At 35.9% G+C, this 16,571-nt stretch overlaps 1 protein-coding gene across 2 annotated transcripts in view; it reads right to left on the reverse strand.

Annotated features, from left to right (window-relative positions):
• Window positions 1–16,571, reverse strand: part of SUCLA2 (succinate-CoA ligase ADP-forming subunit beta) — a 58,699-nt gene that overhangs the window by 24,273 nt on the left and 17,855 nt on the right. For both annotated transcript variants that reach the window (XM_025874890.2, XM_025874887.2), the window contains exons 3-4: window positions 5,053–5,152; window positions 4,483–4,645 (exon numbers count right to left, since the gene is read on the reverse strand). In XM_025874890.2, coding sequence (XP_025730675.1) covers window positions 4,483–4,645; window positions 5,053–5,152 — 263 coding nt within the window. The remainder of the gene's footprint in view (window positions 1–4,482; window positions 4,646–5,052; window positions 5,153–16,571) is intronic.

The raw sequence follows: 16,571 nt of genomic DNA on the forward strand, positions 1-16,571 counted from the left end.
CCAAACTTGAGGCTGGTAAGTGAGCACAGGCCATGTGGAGGCCTGTACCATTAACCCGTGAGGTTTGGCCCAAGTCTGGGTATATGGTATCAGAACTCACTATAATATATACAGACAAAAAAATTTTTTTAAGATTTTATTTATTTGACAGAGAGAGAGAGCGAGAGAGGGAACACAAGAGGGGGAGTGGGAGAGGGAGAAGCAGGCTTCCCGCCGAGCAGGGAGCCCGATGTGGGGCTCGATCCCAGGACCCCGGGATCATGACCTGAGCTGAAGGCAGATGCTTACCGACCAAGCCACCCAGGCGCCCAGCACAGACAAAATTTTTAATGAAAGAATTCATTGTGCCTCCTGAGACTAAAGAAGGGAAAAATAGCAAGCTAAAGAGAAATGTTTGAAATTATAGTCTAAATTTTAGTTCCTGTATAAATTTCAAATGAAAAGGTATTCTTCACTTCCTCTCTAGAAAGGCAGTTCATAATTATAAGCTTTTACAAAGATCTAAAGGAGGGGGGAATACAGATTTAAAAAGGCTCTGCTCGACTAATATCATGCTATTGAGGTAGAATATTAGTAAATTAATGTACTGATAACCCCAAAATATAATTTTATCCAACAGAAGAGGCAGAAACCAACAAACTTTTAAAATAGTTGAACATTTTATTTTATTTTATTTAAGATTTTATTTATTTGAGAGAGAGAACAGCAGAGGGAGAGGGAGAAGCAGACTCCCACTGAGCAGGGAGCCCGAAGCGGGGCTCGATCCCAGGACCCTGGGATCATGACCTGCGCCAAAGGCAGGCGCTTAACCATCTGAGCCACCAGGCACCCCTGAACATTTTATTTTAGTTTTACCTTTTTTAAAATATCTATTGATAAGAGAAATTTAAGAGCCACATAGAAGTAGCACTATTGAAAGGGAAAAGATAGTATTAAATTCTCACTGACGTAATGATTAGGTCTCCAAGAGTTAGCGGTAAGTTAAGAAAAAAGACAAAAAAATACATATGAAATAATAATATATAAAAGAAAGTGAACAGCCTCTCTCTGTACTAATTCCCTAACCAATTAGAAAGAAACCCCAAAATTGTAGGCAGCTGATCAGAAGAAAGCTTACATAGGTAAATATAAATCAGTTAAAACAATGACTATAGTTTTGCATTTGGTCATGACTGCTGAATGCATGCTGTTTCTGTTTAAACAATCTGGTTTCAACTTTAAATTTTAGTGATAAACTTTCAGAACTATTTAAGTTCTAGCAAATAGTTGTAATTTCAAATAAATTAATAATGCTATTTTCTCCTTAACCTAAATTCCTCTTTTCTTTGGTCCTACAAAAAATTTTGCCTTAAAATAGATCTGAATTTTAAATATGACAAGCCACTTAATAAAATGTCTTTTGAAAATAATAAAAGTGGGGTGCCTGGGTGGCACAGCTGGTTAAGCGTCCAGCTCTTGGTTTCAGCTCAGGTCTTGATCTCAGGGTCAGGAGATCAAGCCCCCCGCGATGGGCTCCACGCTCTGCGCAGAGACTGCTTAAGACTTTCTCTCCCTCTCCTTCTGCCCCTGCCCCCCTCACTCTCTCTCTCTCTAATAAATCTGTTAAAAAAAAATAAAAGTATAGAAAATAAAAATTTGGAATTCTTGAGGCATTTGATATCTATTCCAAGCAAAGTAAAAAACTTGATATGGTTAAATGCACCATTTATTTACAGCAGATTACAATGTTTTACTAGAAAAAAAAATTAAAATAGCAAATGTAAGTTGCTAAATTAGATTTGTGTCAGCCCAAAAGTACCCAATAGGTACTGGGCAAATAGTAAGAAATCTAATTTTGAAAAAGTGCCAAAACAGAGTAGGTACTTAAATTGATTTTTTGACATACCAATCCTATGGAAAATATCTACCCAAGCTTCCTGATGTAACACATACTAAAGAAGACCAAAAGAGCCTATGATACACTACTAAAAACAGATAAGAAACAAAACCAATTTTTACAGAACTTTAATTCAATCAAAAATGTTTTCTTTTTAGTTTAAATAGATGATTTTTTTGTTTAACAGAGTCCCCAAAATGCATGCCATACCCCCAAAAGATAACACCAACCAACTCTACATTGTCTAATGTGAGAGACTCAAATAACAGTTGGCCAAATGGTTTTATTGGTACTATCGAATTTTTATTTTTTTTTAATTTTTATTTATTTATTTGACAGAGAGAGAGAGAGAAAGAGCAGGAACACAAGCAGGGGGAGTGGGAGAGGGAGAAGCAGGCTTCCCGCTGAGCAGGGAGCCCGATGCGGGGCTCGATCCCAGGACCCTGAGATCATGACCTGAGCCGAAGGCAGATGTTTAAGGACTGAGCCACCCAGGCACCCCACCGAATTTTTATTTTTTTAATTTTCTTTTTTTTTTAAGATTTTATTTATTTATTTGACAGAGACAGAGAGAGCACAAGAGCAGGAACACAAGCAGGGGGAGTGGAAGAGGGAGAAGCAGACCTCCTGCCGAGCAGGGAGCCCGATATGGGACTCGATCCCAGGACACTGGGATCATGACCCGAGCCGAAGGCAGACGCCCAACGACTGAGCCACCCAGGCACCCTTTTTTTTTTTTTAATTTTTCTTAAAGATTTTATTTATTTATGTGAAAGAGAGGGATACAGGGAAAGAGAGACAGCGAGCGAGCAAGCACAAGCAGGGGGAGGGGCAGAGGGAGAAGGAGAGGGAAAAGCAGACTCCTGGCTGAGCACAGAGCCCAACGCGGGGTTCGATCCCATGACCTGAGTCAAAGTTAGACGCTTAATTGACTGAGCCACCCAGGTGCCCTAATGGTACTACCAAATTTTTAATCTGAATTATTACAACTATGCAATGTGAAATAAAAACATTTTTTCCCCACACAAGACTCAGAGAGTTCTCTAAAAATTCAAGTCCTTAAAATGAACTCAAATTTGATCCTTTTCTCTAATGCATTTTGTCATGACTCTTCTCTCAGTGGTCATTATATCTTTAATAAAATATTTTCAGTGTGTTATAGTCATATCTTTAATAACACATATTCAGTTTGCTATATTTACTCCAATCAAAATGAGGTACTCTGAATGTTTAATATTACAGGACTCATAACTAAAAACAAAAAGTAAAAAATAAAATGAAACATGTTGATATACAACATCAATGGAAAGGAAAAGAAAATGTAATGAAAATAAGTGAATTTGTAAAATTATTGTTTTTGTAAATGTGTGTAATACATATAAGGTTATTGTCATGAGATTTCTAAAGTAACTAACAAAACTAAATTCTACCACATAGAGAAACCTAAAATGGTAAAGACATCACTTACAAATAAAACAATGTCTTTTTTTTTATTTTATTTTGTTATGTTAGTCACCATATAATACATCATTAGTTTTTGATGTGGTGATCCATGATAAAACAATGTCTTTTATCCTATATATCCTGAGTGGGTTTTTACTACCACCTAGTGTTATACCTTAAGAAATACTTTCCTGTAAAAATTAAGTTACAAAAGACACTTTACAGTATCACTCAAACATTACTAAAGATATAATTAACTCTAGGGGAAAAAAAAAATCACAGTATAGAAAATAACTATTTTTAAAAAGCTGTCATATATAAGAAACCTATTTTCATTACCCTTAAAATTTCTGTTGTATTACTAACTGTGTAATTTACATCAAATCCTTTCTAGGGCTTCCAAATACATACTCAAGTTGCTTCAAAAGACAAAGAAGCTACCACAAAGATTCAGCCCACTATCTAGCCAATGCACTTAAAAAGCCAGATAATTGTAGTATAAAATGATTATCAATGCTCTCTCAATGCCAACAGGTCTATGGAGGGACTTCCTAAATGCTAGCATTTTAGGTTCCATAAAGAGAGGAAAGCAAAGGTAAGGTTATGCTCCTTAGAATCATACTGTTTGCTACTGAATGTCATCCTTCAACTTGCCAAACACCAAACTGACTAGTGAAATAAACCCCCAACTATACAAAACAAAAACAAAAACAAAACAAAACAAAAAAAACACAAAAACACCAAGAGGTTGAAAAAGAACAAGATGAAGTCATGGAAACACATTCTTTTAATGGGTTCAGAACTCTCTTTGTTAAAAGATTTTACTCTGCTAGAAATTATTTTCTCAGTCTATGGAATCTAGAGATGAAGCCAAAGGATTTAAGGTGTTTTTAGTAAATTAACAATGTAGAAGTCCTGTGGATTCTATTTCAGCAAGGTTTTGCCTACAGCTTTTTTTTTAGGCACAATATTATATATTAAATTTTTTATCATTAACCATGCTGGGTTTTTTTAAATGACACAAAAATATTGTGCTCATGACATATACAAATAAGATTATGGATCATACCTTTTTAATCCTTCCCATACAAATAGAAATAACCAACCTCTGGAATTGAATGTAGTGAAGTCATCCTAAAGGTATCATGTCTACAATTACTCACTTGAAATGACCTTTCCATTGTTATTGCAAAGTAGTATTCTCTCCGGGGATATCTTCGCTCACAAACCAATACTTGATTGCATATTCTGCCCTTTTCTCCTGTTTGCTTGGTAAACAACTTTTTCCCAATCATTTGTGAGGAAACAGCTTTTGCTTCTTCTGGACTGAAAAAAGAAAAAGAACTCAAATTTTTTTCTCCTCCAACTGAGAAAAACAAAAGCATATGACAGCCAAAATTTTATCTCATTTAATATTTATTTTAATTTTTTTAAAGATTTATTTATTTATTTTGAGAGAGAGAACACACCAACGGGGGGAAAGGCAGAGGGAGAGAAACTCAAACAGGCTCCATGCTGAGTGCGGAGCCCAACACGGGGCTCGATCCCAGGACCCTGAGACCATGTCCTGAGTCAAAATCAAGAGTCAGACGCTCAACCGACAGAGCCACCCAGGTGCCCCACTCATTTAATATTTAAATTTCAGTATTTTCATCAATTAAATAATACGGGTAATTTTTACAAAATATTTTTTCTTTAATAATGATGATTTTTCCTTAAAAAGCAGGACTTACGAGAAAACTATCTTTACTCCTCCTTTGAGGCCACTCTCAAATGTTCCTTTTCCTCTACCACCAGCTAAAACCTGTGCCTTTATCACAACGTCTTTTGAACCTAGAAGAAAAACACTTCTGTTAGATAAGCAGCATGGAATAGCATGCAAGACATTATTTTGTTACTAAGCGTATATGTTAAGTGATGTTATTAAATGTAGTAGACTCATTTACCCACAATGTCAAAAAATGAAGTATTCCACATATACAGTTTTTCTCAATTAGAATATTAAAACGTTCACCATCTAAAGATCCACAAGTTTAAAAAATTAGCCATTCATATGATTCCTTAAAGTAGACTGAAAACAATTTTACTTTTCCTTAACATTAAATATCTAGTGCTTTGGAAGGTATTAAAGGTCCAAAAATTGAGATTCAAATGTCTTCCCAACATTTCCGTCCCTTTCTATTCACATGTAAAATTGCTATCCTGTGAAAATTTGAGTTAAAAAATGCTACTCTGAGCAGAAATACATCATAACTTAAGGAGAAACTGCCAGTACTGATACCAACTTACATTGTTCCACTAACAGAAAGACCTGTTAATACAACTTTCTTGAGCTATACTGTTATGAGGAGTATTATCAGGAGTTAAGCTATATTTATCAGAAGATTCGGGGATGTTATAAGTCTTAAATTTTTATTTTTTATAGTACTTTTTAAAAAATTTTAAATGAAATTTTTAAAATAAATATTCTGAATTTTTCTTCTTTAACATAAAGGTAGACTGGTCTCTCTTCTATCTTCCTCTTTCTAATGCGCTGAAGAAAATCAGCAAACCAGCTGGTTAGCCTGGGTACCCCTCATCATTCATGGTCCAGGGCTATTTCTCTCAGAGGGTATTCTGTCTCCCCAGACAAGCAGAATTTCAGAATCTCCTCATTTTGCCTCTTACAGCATTTTGCCTATACTAGCAGTACAACACTTGTATTACATTATGGCAAAACAATCATCTTATTCTTATTGGTTACAAGCCCAAAGCAGTCCCTGGTATATAACTACCAATCCATGCACACACCATGCAGAATGCGGGGACTCCCACCTAATCAGATAAACCAACAAAATCAAAGAGGTAACAGATGCAGTTTCTGATAAAACCAGTAAGAAATGACCTAAAGTTTATACCTAAACAATTATTTAAAAAGAATGTTTAGAAAATTAATGATGTAAACGAGTCTACATTTAGAAGTTAGAAGATGGCCCTGTGAGTCAGTCAAGGAAGTGTTTTAAAAAGCCGTCTTTCCCACACCCTAAACTCATCTTTAAAATTTATCCAGAATCTTGACCACTCTTCATCATCTGGTTTGAACCCTGGTTCCAGCCACCATTCTCTCTCACCTAGATTATACTCGTCCCTGACAGAGTATTCTCAAAGCAGCAAAGTGAGCACATCATTCCTCTATTTAAAACCTTACAGTGAATGCCCATTTTACTCAAAGTAAAAGTCACACTCCTTACAATGACCTACAAGGACCTATATAATTCCCCAGTACCCTTACTATTTGTATCTCCTATGACCTCCTCATTGTTCACTCCACTCCAGCTACACTAGTCTCCACTGTTCCCAGGCATGCTTCTGCCGTCAGGACTTGGCTCTAATGCTCCCTCCACCTGAAATACTCATCAGGTACAGGAAACCCCTGCTTTTCAAAAGTCTGCATTACACCACTTCGCTTTTACAAAAGACCTGCATCGGTTACCTGTTTTTACTAACTGAAAGAAATCCGAAAGTGATTTTCGCTTTTGCAAAAAACAGCGTTCAGTGTTGATTTTGTGGAGAGCCATTAGAGAGGTAGCACACACCCCAAGCAGCAAGAGTGGCCAAGCTCCTTACCCAGGAACTACACTCAGCATCCAGCCACCAAAGCTTTGAACCATGCCTGTGAGCATCTGTGCTTTAGCCTAGGAGGGGTCATTTACTGGCTCTGGAAACACTTGAAAATTTCTCCTTATAATTAATGGTAACTGCTTTCACTTTATACCATTTTGGCTTACAAAAGGTTTCACAAGAATACTCTACTTTCAGATACCAGAAGACACCTGTATCCATTTGAGAAAGGCCTGCACTCCCTTCAAGTTTTTCTTCTTATATCTGATTGTCCATGAGGCTTACCTGATCATTCTACTTAATAGTACAACCTGCCCACCTGGGACCAATCCTCCTTACCCTGCCTTTTTTCCACAGAATTCATCACCTTCAAACATAATATATAATTTTCTCATGTTTACCATTCATTGTTTTGCTCCCCCACTAAAATACAGGCTTCAGAAGGGCACAATCTTCCTTGTGTTCATTGATGTTCTCAAGCTCCTGGGATCGTTCCTAGCATCTATTTTCTGAATGTTGACTAAAAGAACATTTAAAGATGGAAAGAATTCTTGCATATCTTGATTTTCCACTGCTCTTTTAAAAACTCAGAACTGGAAATGCTGGACCCTGCAACTAAAGCTGTTTAAAAGTGCCTGGTTTACACAAGATAGACCCTTTTCTATCTGCCACAGTCCCCACCATTCAGGTAAAAACAACTAATATTAGATGAAGATTAGAGAAAACTAAGAAATTTCCTTAAAACGAACAATAATTTTCTTATTGGAAAGAAAACAGGTAGCCTCTGGGGCAATGGCAAATTACAGAGTTCACGCCCAAACTAAAAGGCACAGCCACTAGTCGTTTTACCTGTTTCTGGTTACCTGGTTTTTCCAGTACTTCAGATATATTCATTCATATCCAAAGAGGATAAATGTAAACCCAACAGTGTAAGTATAATGTAAAAATGGCCAATAGTTAAACTGGTGCTTTGCTGGGCTAAATTCAAACATTCCTAACACAGTAAACTGAGAACTTAAAAAACTGACCTATTAAGATAATAAAGCTCTAGTTTTTCAAAAATATTTTACAAGACAGAAGTCTCTTCCTCCACAAAATGTCAATTTCCTTTCTTTAGGAATATAAATTCCTTAAGGGCAGAGATGATTCCTCAAAAGTTCCTTCTAAAAAAGCCCTTCACAACAAATGAAAAGCCAAAAAAATTTAATGAATACAGTCTCATCAAGACAAGAGGGATTACAAGAGAAATCTGAGCACAACTGATTGAAACAAAGATTTTATTCAATTCCATTAATTCATTCAACAATTACATCTATATACCAGTTACTTGCTAGAGCCACAGATACACCAATGAGCAACAGAGACCTACCCTGCTCTTAGAGAGCTTACAGTCTTATTAGATTTGGCCCTTTGCTCTAGTCAGACAAGATCTTTTATGGATTCCAGGGTTGTTTTTAAAATATAGTCACTATCCCGTGCTCGCTTCGGCAGCACATATACTAAAATATAGTCACTATCCCTCCTAGCTTTAGTTATTCACAAATGTCTTAAGCATTCTTCATATATAGTCATCTAATAAACACTGGGAACAAGAAAAAAGAAAGCAAAGTCCTATTTTATGCCATTACAAATCTCCCTCCAGGCGGTTATTCACTAATTGGCAAACTTTGCACATGTTTATTCAACCAGACAAAAATTCCACCTTAATTATACTAGAATCCTAAACATTAGGATTAAGACACAGAATGGCTGAATAAATAAAAAAAAAAACAGACTAATCTATGCTGCCTATAAAAGAGTCACTCTAGGGTGCCTGGGTGGCTCAGTTGGTTAAGTGACTGCCTTCAGCTCAGGTCATGATCCTGGAGTCCCGTGATCAAGTCCCACATCGGGCTCCCTGCTCAGCGGGGAGTCTGCTTCTCCCTCTGACCCTCTTCCCTCTCGTGCTCTCTATCTCTCATTCTCTCTTGCTCAAATAAATAAATAAAATCTTTAAAAAAATTTTTAAAAAATTTTTAAAAAAGACTCACTTTAGATGTAAGGACACAGACTGAAACTTAAAGGATGAACAAAGATACTGCATGCAAATGGAAACCAAAAAAAAGCTGGGGTAGCTCTACATATATCAGACAAAATCAACTTTATAACAAAGACTATATAACAAGAGACAAAGAAGGGTGTTACATAATGATAAAGGGGCAATCCAACAAGAGGATGTATCATTGATAAATATTTATGCACCCAACATAAGAGCACCTAAAATATAAAGCAAACATTAACAGACATAAAGGGGGAAATAGCAATACAATTAATAGTAGGGGATTTCAATACCCACGTATATCAATCAGTAGATCACCCAGGCAGAAAATCAATAAGCAAACCCAGGCCTTAAACAACATATTCGACCATGGTCTTAATATATAAATACAACATTCCATCCAAAAGCAACAATACATATTCTTCTCAAGTGCACATGGAACATACTCCAGGATAGATCACATGGCAAACCTCAAAACAAGTCTTAATAAATTTAAGAGGACTGAGATCACACCAAGCATCTTTTCCAACCACAATGGTATGAAACCAGAAATTAATTAAAGGAAGAAACCTGGAAAATTCACAAACATGTGGAGATTAAAAACCATACTATCAATGGGTCAAGGAAAAAAATCAAAACAGAAATAAAAAAAATACATCAAGACAAAATGGAAATATGCCAAAATTTATGGGATCAGCAAAAGCAGTCTAAGAATTCACAGTAATAAAAGCCTATCTCAAGAAACAAGAAAAGTCTCACATTCATTTTGCATCTCAAGGAACTAAGAAAGAAGAACAAAGCTCAAAATTAGTAGAAGAAAGGAAATAACAAAGGTCAGAACATAAATAAGAGAGACTACACAGACAATGGAAAAGATCAATGAACGTAAGAGCTGCTTCTTCAAAAAGATGAACAATATAGACAAACCTTCAGCTAGACTCACCAAGAAAAAAGAAAAGAGTGGATTCATAAAATCAGACACAAAAAGATGAGATACTACAACTGAAAACTCAGAAATACAAAGGATAAGAAATTATTATGATGAATTACATGACAACATACCGGACAACCAAGAAGAAATAAATTCCTAGACACAGACAACCTACCAAGACTGAATCATGAAGAAACAAAATATGAACAGATTACCAACAAGGAGAATGAATCAGTAATCAAAATCCTCCCAAAAAATGAAGGTCCAGAACCAGATGGCTTATTGGTGAATTAAAAAAATACCAATCCTTCCCAAACTCTTCCAAAAAAGAAAAGAGGTGGAACACTTGCAATTCATTTTACAAGGCCAGAATTACCCCGATACCAAAACCAGACAAGGATACCACAAGTAAAGAAAACTACAAGCCAATATCCCTAATGAACATAGATGCAAAAATCCTCAACAAAATTATTAGCAAACTGAATACAACAATACATTAAAAGAATCATGTACCATCATCAACTGGGATTTATTCCAGGGATGAAACGCTGGTTCAATATCCACAAGTCAGTCACTATACTAATAAAATGAAGGGTAAAAAACATATGATCATCTCAACAGATGCAAAAAAAAAGCATTTGGCAAAATTCAACATCCATTTATGTAAAAACCTCAACGAGGCAGGTACAGAAGGAACATACCTCAACATAACAAAGGCCATATATGACAAGCCCACAGCTAATATCCAACACAACAGTGAAAAGTTGAAAGCTTTGCCTCTAAGATGAGCAACAAGAGAAGGATGCCCACTCTTGCCACTTTAATTTAACACAGTATTGGGAGTCCTAGCTATAGCAATCGGGCAAGAAAAAGAAATAAAAGGCATCCAAATTGGAAAGGAAGAAGTAAAACTGTCACTATTTGCAACTGACATGGTATTATATATAGAAAACCCTAAAGATCCCATCAAAAAACTATTAGAATAAATGAATTCACTAATACTGCAGGACACAAAATCAATACACAAAAGTCAATTACATTTCTATACATTAATCATGAACTATCAGAGAAATTAAAAAAAAATCTCATCTACAACTGCATCAAAAGAATAAAATACCTATGGATAAATTTAACCAAGGAGGTAAAAGACCTGTATACTGAACTGTAAGGCACTGATTAAAGAAACTGAAGAAGACAAAAATAAAATGGAAAGATATTCCATACTCATAGATTGGAATAATACAGTTAAAATGTCCATACTACCCATAGCAATCTACAGATTCAATGCAATCCCTATCAAAATTCCAACGGCATTTTTCACAGAAATAGAACAAACAATCCTAAAATTAGTATGAAACCACAAAAACAACCCCAAGTAGCCAATGCAATCTTGCAAAAGAAGAAAAAAGCTGGATATCACACTCCCAGATTTCAAACTAAATATTACAAAGCTACAATAATCAAACAGTATACTACTGACACAACAAAACAAAATAGCCCAGAAATAAATCCATATATACATGGTCAATTAATTTATCAAAAAGGAGCCAAGAATATACAATGAAGAAAGGACAGTCTCTTCAATAAATGGTGTTGGGACAGGGCACCTGGATGGCTCAGTCAGTTAAGCATCCGACTCTTATTTCAGCTCAGGTCATGATCTCAGAGTCCTGGTATCAAGCCCCGTGTTGGGCTCTGCACTCAACAGGGAGTCTGCTTGGAATTCTCCCCTTCTCTCTCTCTCCCTCAGCCCCATACTTGCTCACTTGCTCTCTAAAAATAAATCTTTAAAAAAGTTTTTAAATAATAAAATAAATGGTTTTGAGAAAACTGGACAGCCATGTACAAAAGCATGAAACTCAACCACCATCTAACACCATACACAAAAATTAACTTGGGGCGTCTGGGTGGCTCAGTTGGTTAAGTGACTGCCTTCAGCTCAGGTCATGATCCTGGAGTCCTGGGATGGACGCCCGCATCTGGCTCCCTGATCGGCAGGGAGTCTGCTTCTCCCTCTGACCCTACCCCCTCTTGTGCACTCTCTCTCTCAAGTAAATAAATAAAATAAAATCTTTTAAAAAAAATTAACTTGAAGTGCATTAAAGACTTGAACATAAGACTTAAAATACCATAAAACTCCTAGAAGAAAATGTAGGTGGCAAGCTCTTTGACATAGGTCTTGGTGATGATGTTTTCAATCTGACACCAAAAGTAAATGCAACAAAAGCAAAAATAAGTAAGTGAGACTATATCAAATTAAAACACGTCTGCATACCAAAGGAAATCATCAACAAAGTAAAACAGCAACCTACTGAACGGGAGAAAATATTTGCAAATCATATATCTGACAGAGTTAATATCTAAAACATAAGAGAACTCAACTGTGGAAAAAGAAATGTGATTAAACAACAGGCAGAAGATGTGAACAGACATTTTTCCAAAGATATACAGATGGCCACTATATATAAAAATATGTTCAAAATCACTATTCATCAGGGAAATCCAAATCAAAGCCAGAATGAGGTATTATCTCACACCTGCTACGATGGCTATTATCAAAAAGACAAGGAATAACAAGTGTTGGTGAGGATGTGAAGAAAAGGGAACACTCATGCACTCCTGATGGGAATATAAACTGATGCAGCCCCTGTGGAAAACAGTAAAGAGGTTCCTCAAACAAATTAAAACAGAACTACTATATGATCCAGCAATTCCACTTCTGGGTATTTATCTGAAGAAAACACTAACTTGAAAAAACATATGTATTCCATGTTTATTGCAGCACTATTTACAGTATTTACATTAACAATAACCAAGATATGGTAACAACCTAAGTATCCATTGATGGATGAATGGGTAAAGAAATTATAGTATATGCACGTGTGTACGTGTGTGTGTGTGTGTGTATTCAGCCACAAAAAAAGAATGAAATTTTGCCATTTGCAACAACATGGATGGACCTAAGGGTTAAGTGAAGTAAGCCAGAGAAAGACATATTCCATATGAACGGAATCTTATATATGGAATTGGAAAACCAAACCAAACAAAAAAAATTAATCCATAGATACAGAGAACAGACTGGTGGCTGCCAAAGGCAGGGGATGGGGGATAGGAAAAATGGATGGAGGTGGTCAAAATTAAAGAAAAAAAAAGAAGATGGGACTTAAAACCCATTTCGAACTTATAACCTCATAAAACGTAACAATAAGTTTATGTTTTAAGCAATTAAAAAATATGTAGCAGATATAAGTATTACTATTAATGAAATTTAGAATTTGGCAATTAAAAATCTACTCTTAAAAAAAGGGTCAACAAAATATGTAAAAAAGACAGATCTAAATTTTACTAGGTTGAACAATTTTCTTTTTTTTTTTTTTTAAGATTTTATTTATTTATTAGAGAGAGAATGAGAGAGAGAGAGAGCACAAGAGGGAAGAGGGTCAGAGGGAGAAGCAGACTCCCTGCCGAGCAGGGAGCCCGATGCGGAACTCGATCCCGGGACTCCAGGATCATGACCTGAGCCGAAGGCAGTCGCTTAACCAACTGAGCCACCCAGGCCCCCCTGAACAATTTTCAAGCAGCAAAATGATTACATTGTGTATAATTTCAAACATGGAAAGCCAATACAGATGCAATTCTATTTAGGGTAATAGAGGAACTAAGATGTATTTGTATCTGAACTTGTACTAGGGTTTACCTTTTAAAATTCTATGAAGCACAGTTCCTCTGAAAATTAAACAAAAATGGGAGAAACCTCCCAAGCCTAAAACATACTATTTTTGGCAATACAGAATCATGAAATTAATGAGCTGTCTACTAAAGACCTATCATTAAAAACGGATATGAGGGGACACCTGGGTGGCTCAGTCGGTTAAGTGTTTACCTTCAGCTCAAGTCGATTCCAGAGTCCTGGGACTGAGTCCTCCATCTGGCTCCTTGCTCAGTGTGGAGCCTGCTTCTCCCTTTGTCTGCTCTTCCCCCTGCCTGTGCGAGCGCTCGCGCACACTCTCTCTCTCTGACAAATAAATAAATATATCTTTCCCAAAAAATAAATAAAATAAAAATGGATATGAGAAGGGGAGCCTGGGTGGCTCAGCTGGTTAGGTGTCTGACTCTTGATTTTGGCTCAGGTCATGATCTCAGGGTCCTGGGATCAGGCTCTGTGCTCAGCGGGGGTCTGCTTGAGATTGTCTCTCTCCCTCTGCCCCTACCCCTGCACATGCTCTCAATCCCTCTCTCTCTCAAGATAAATAAATCTTTTTAAAAATGGGTATGAGAAAACCAGTCTATTAAAACACACACACACACACACACACACACACACACAGGAAAAGAAACTAGATTTCTTCCCAACCATTCTTCCATCCCTAACTTCAGTTATTCACAACAGGCAAAACTAGCCTCCAGAATAGTGTTTCCAACTTTTTTCACATCATGATATACACAGAAAATTATAGAATTTGTAGGGAATACCGGGGAAAGAGGCCAGGGCTATTTCAGGAGGAGTCACCAGCTGTAAGGCTCAGTGGCCCCAATCCCCATGCTAACTCACAGAACTGAGAGGAAGCAAGTCTGGCCCACCTGTAAAGCATTTATATCTCACTATATCAGTTGGCGATGTAAGAGTTTTAATAAATGGGAATTAATACTTTGTGAGTTGTTCAATAACTCAAGAAGCAAAGTAGCCAAAATCAGCATTGGGAATTGCTAGCCAGATGGACAGAACCAGGTGTATTTCTAAGGCACCTTGTATCATACCTTGTGCAATTAGATCCTATAATCAACATCTTCTGACATTAATGACTCCCAACGAAAGACAAAACTGTCCTCAACATATTCATAGTAGTTACTAAATATACCTTTTAAAAGTAGCATTTCTGATTCTCTAAATTTAAAAGACCTCCTTAGTCACTAATCCCACTTCCATATCCCAATCCCACAAAAACATACTTTCTAGATGGACAGGATACCTTCTGTTCTAAGGGGCTCAAAATCAGAGCTGCCTACCTGCTCCTTACTTCATAGAAGTCCTGGTCCCAGAGACCTTCCCAGAAATACTCACAGAGTATACCCTGCACATGTTAACTATTCTTTCTTCCTTTAATCATTTAAGCATCATTAAAGTTTATAAGGAATAAAGAAATCAAGAAACTGGCATCCAAATAAATCCTATCTGTTTTATGAAAAAGTTCCTACAGATTTTTTTGATAAAACAATGAATTTTGACTAAATGAGTAAATATATGGAAAATACAGAAAAACCAATTATAATAATTTGGAAATAGAAAAAAATAGTTTTTACCAACTTCATTAAATATAAATCAGGCCTTACTAACACTGGCATGAAAAATATTTTAAGCTTCAACATTATTACAAAGGAAAGAATTGGTAAACAAACAAAAAATCATCACTCAAGAGATTAGACTACCAAAAATAAAAGAACAAAGTCAAGGGTCTAAATTTCATTAAGGACAGAACAGTAGAATAAGAAAACCTTATACTTTCTCAATTGCATTTCCAGTTTTCCCTCCTACTTAGCTGACTCTTCTTTAGAAATTAAAGTTTAGGTCATATAGGTAAGATCAAATCTCAAGGGAATAGTTATTAAAAAGTAGCCTTGGGCGCCTGGGTGGCTCAGTTGGTTAAGCGACTGCCTTCAGCTCAGGTCATGATCCTGGAGTCCTGGGATCGAGTCCCACATCAGGCTCCCTGCTCAGCAGGGAGTCTGCTTCTCCCTCTGACCCTCTTCCCTCTCATGCTATCCCTCATTCTCTCTCAAATAAATAAATAAAATTAAATTTAAAAAGTAGCCTTTGCAAGAAATACTACAGAAATACAAAGTACAATCACGAGTTTTCTTTAAACTTGACCTTTAAGAGCCTCTAATATACAGTGTTTTGAAGGTAAAAATGAGGCACATATTTTACCATGCATAAGTTGAAGCTACAGGTCACCATTAATTAAAAAAAATTTCACCAAAATTAGTATCAATTTACACAAGGCTTTCAATGAATAAAAAGAAGTTTGCTTATAATCTGAATAAAAAGGATTTTTTTTCTGATTAACAAAAAATTAAACTGTCAATGAAAAATCATGCTTCGAAGTCATCTCATTCAAAAACATAACTTAAATGACATATTTCTGAACTTGTACATACCCTTACTTTTAAAAGAAAAACTCATTCTAGAAACAAATAAGTACAAAATGAGAATAAAACTTTAAACATTTTAAACATTTTTAAATGCTCCATTGCCTTCTTAAAATACTAATAAAAGCAAAGTCTTCACTAAAGCACATTCAAAGCCTTATTAATCAAGTATACATACAACAGACTGTGCTAATCTTCATAAAACTGGTGGGATTTTAAATACTGCTAAAAATAAAATGCAGTGTATAGCTAGTAAATTACTCGTTATTATGGCCTCATATTAAATCATTAAAAATGTACAGTGAAGGATATCTTCCAAAGTCAGTATTTTTTTAAATAAGAGATTAATATAAATTAACAAAATTCAAATTAACAAAAGCTATTAAGTTTTCTGTTATCAATAAAAGAATCTACTAATAAACATGGGCAAGTACTTAATTCATTTAACAAATATCAATAGTTACTGACCACCTAAGGGCAGGTATTCTTCTAAGAGTTTAGGATGTATCACTGGACAAAATAAGACAAAGAAACCC

The sequence above is a fragment of the Callorhinus ursinus genome, unplaced genomic scaffold (assembly GCF_003265705.2).
Source record: "Callorhinus ursinus isolate GAN/ISIS: 27379988/994484 unplaced genomic scaffold, GSC_fseal_2.0 scaffold7, whole genome shotgun sequence".
Taxonomy (NCBI): domain Eukaryota; kingdom Metazoa; phylum Chordata; class Mammalia; order Carnivora; family Otariidae; genus Callorhinus; species Callorhinus ursinus.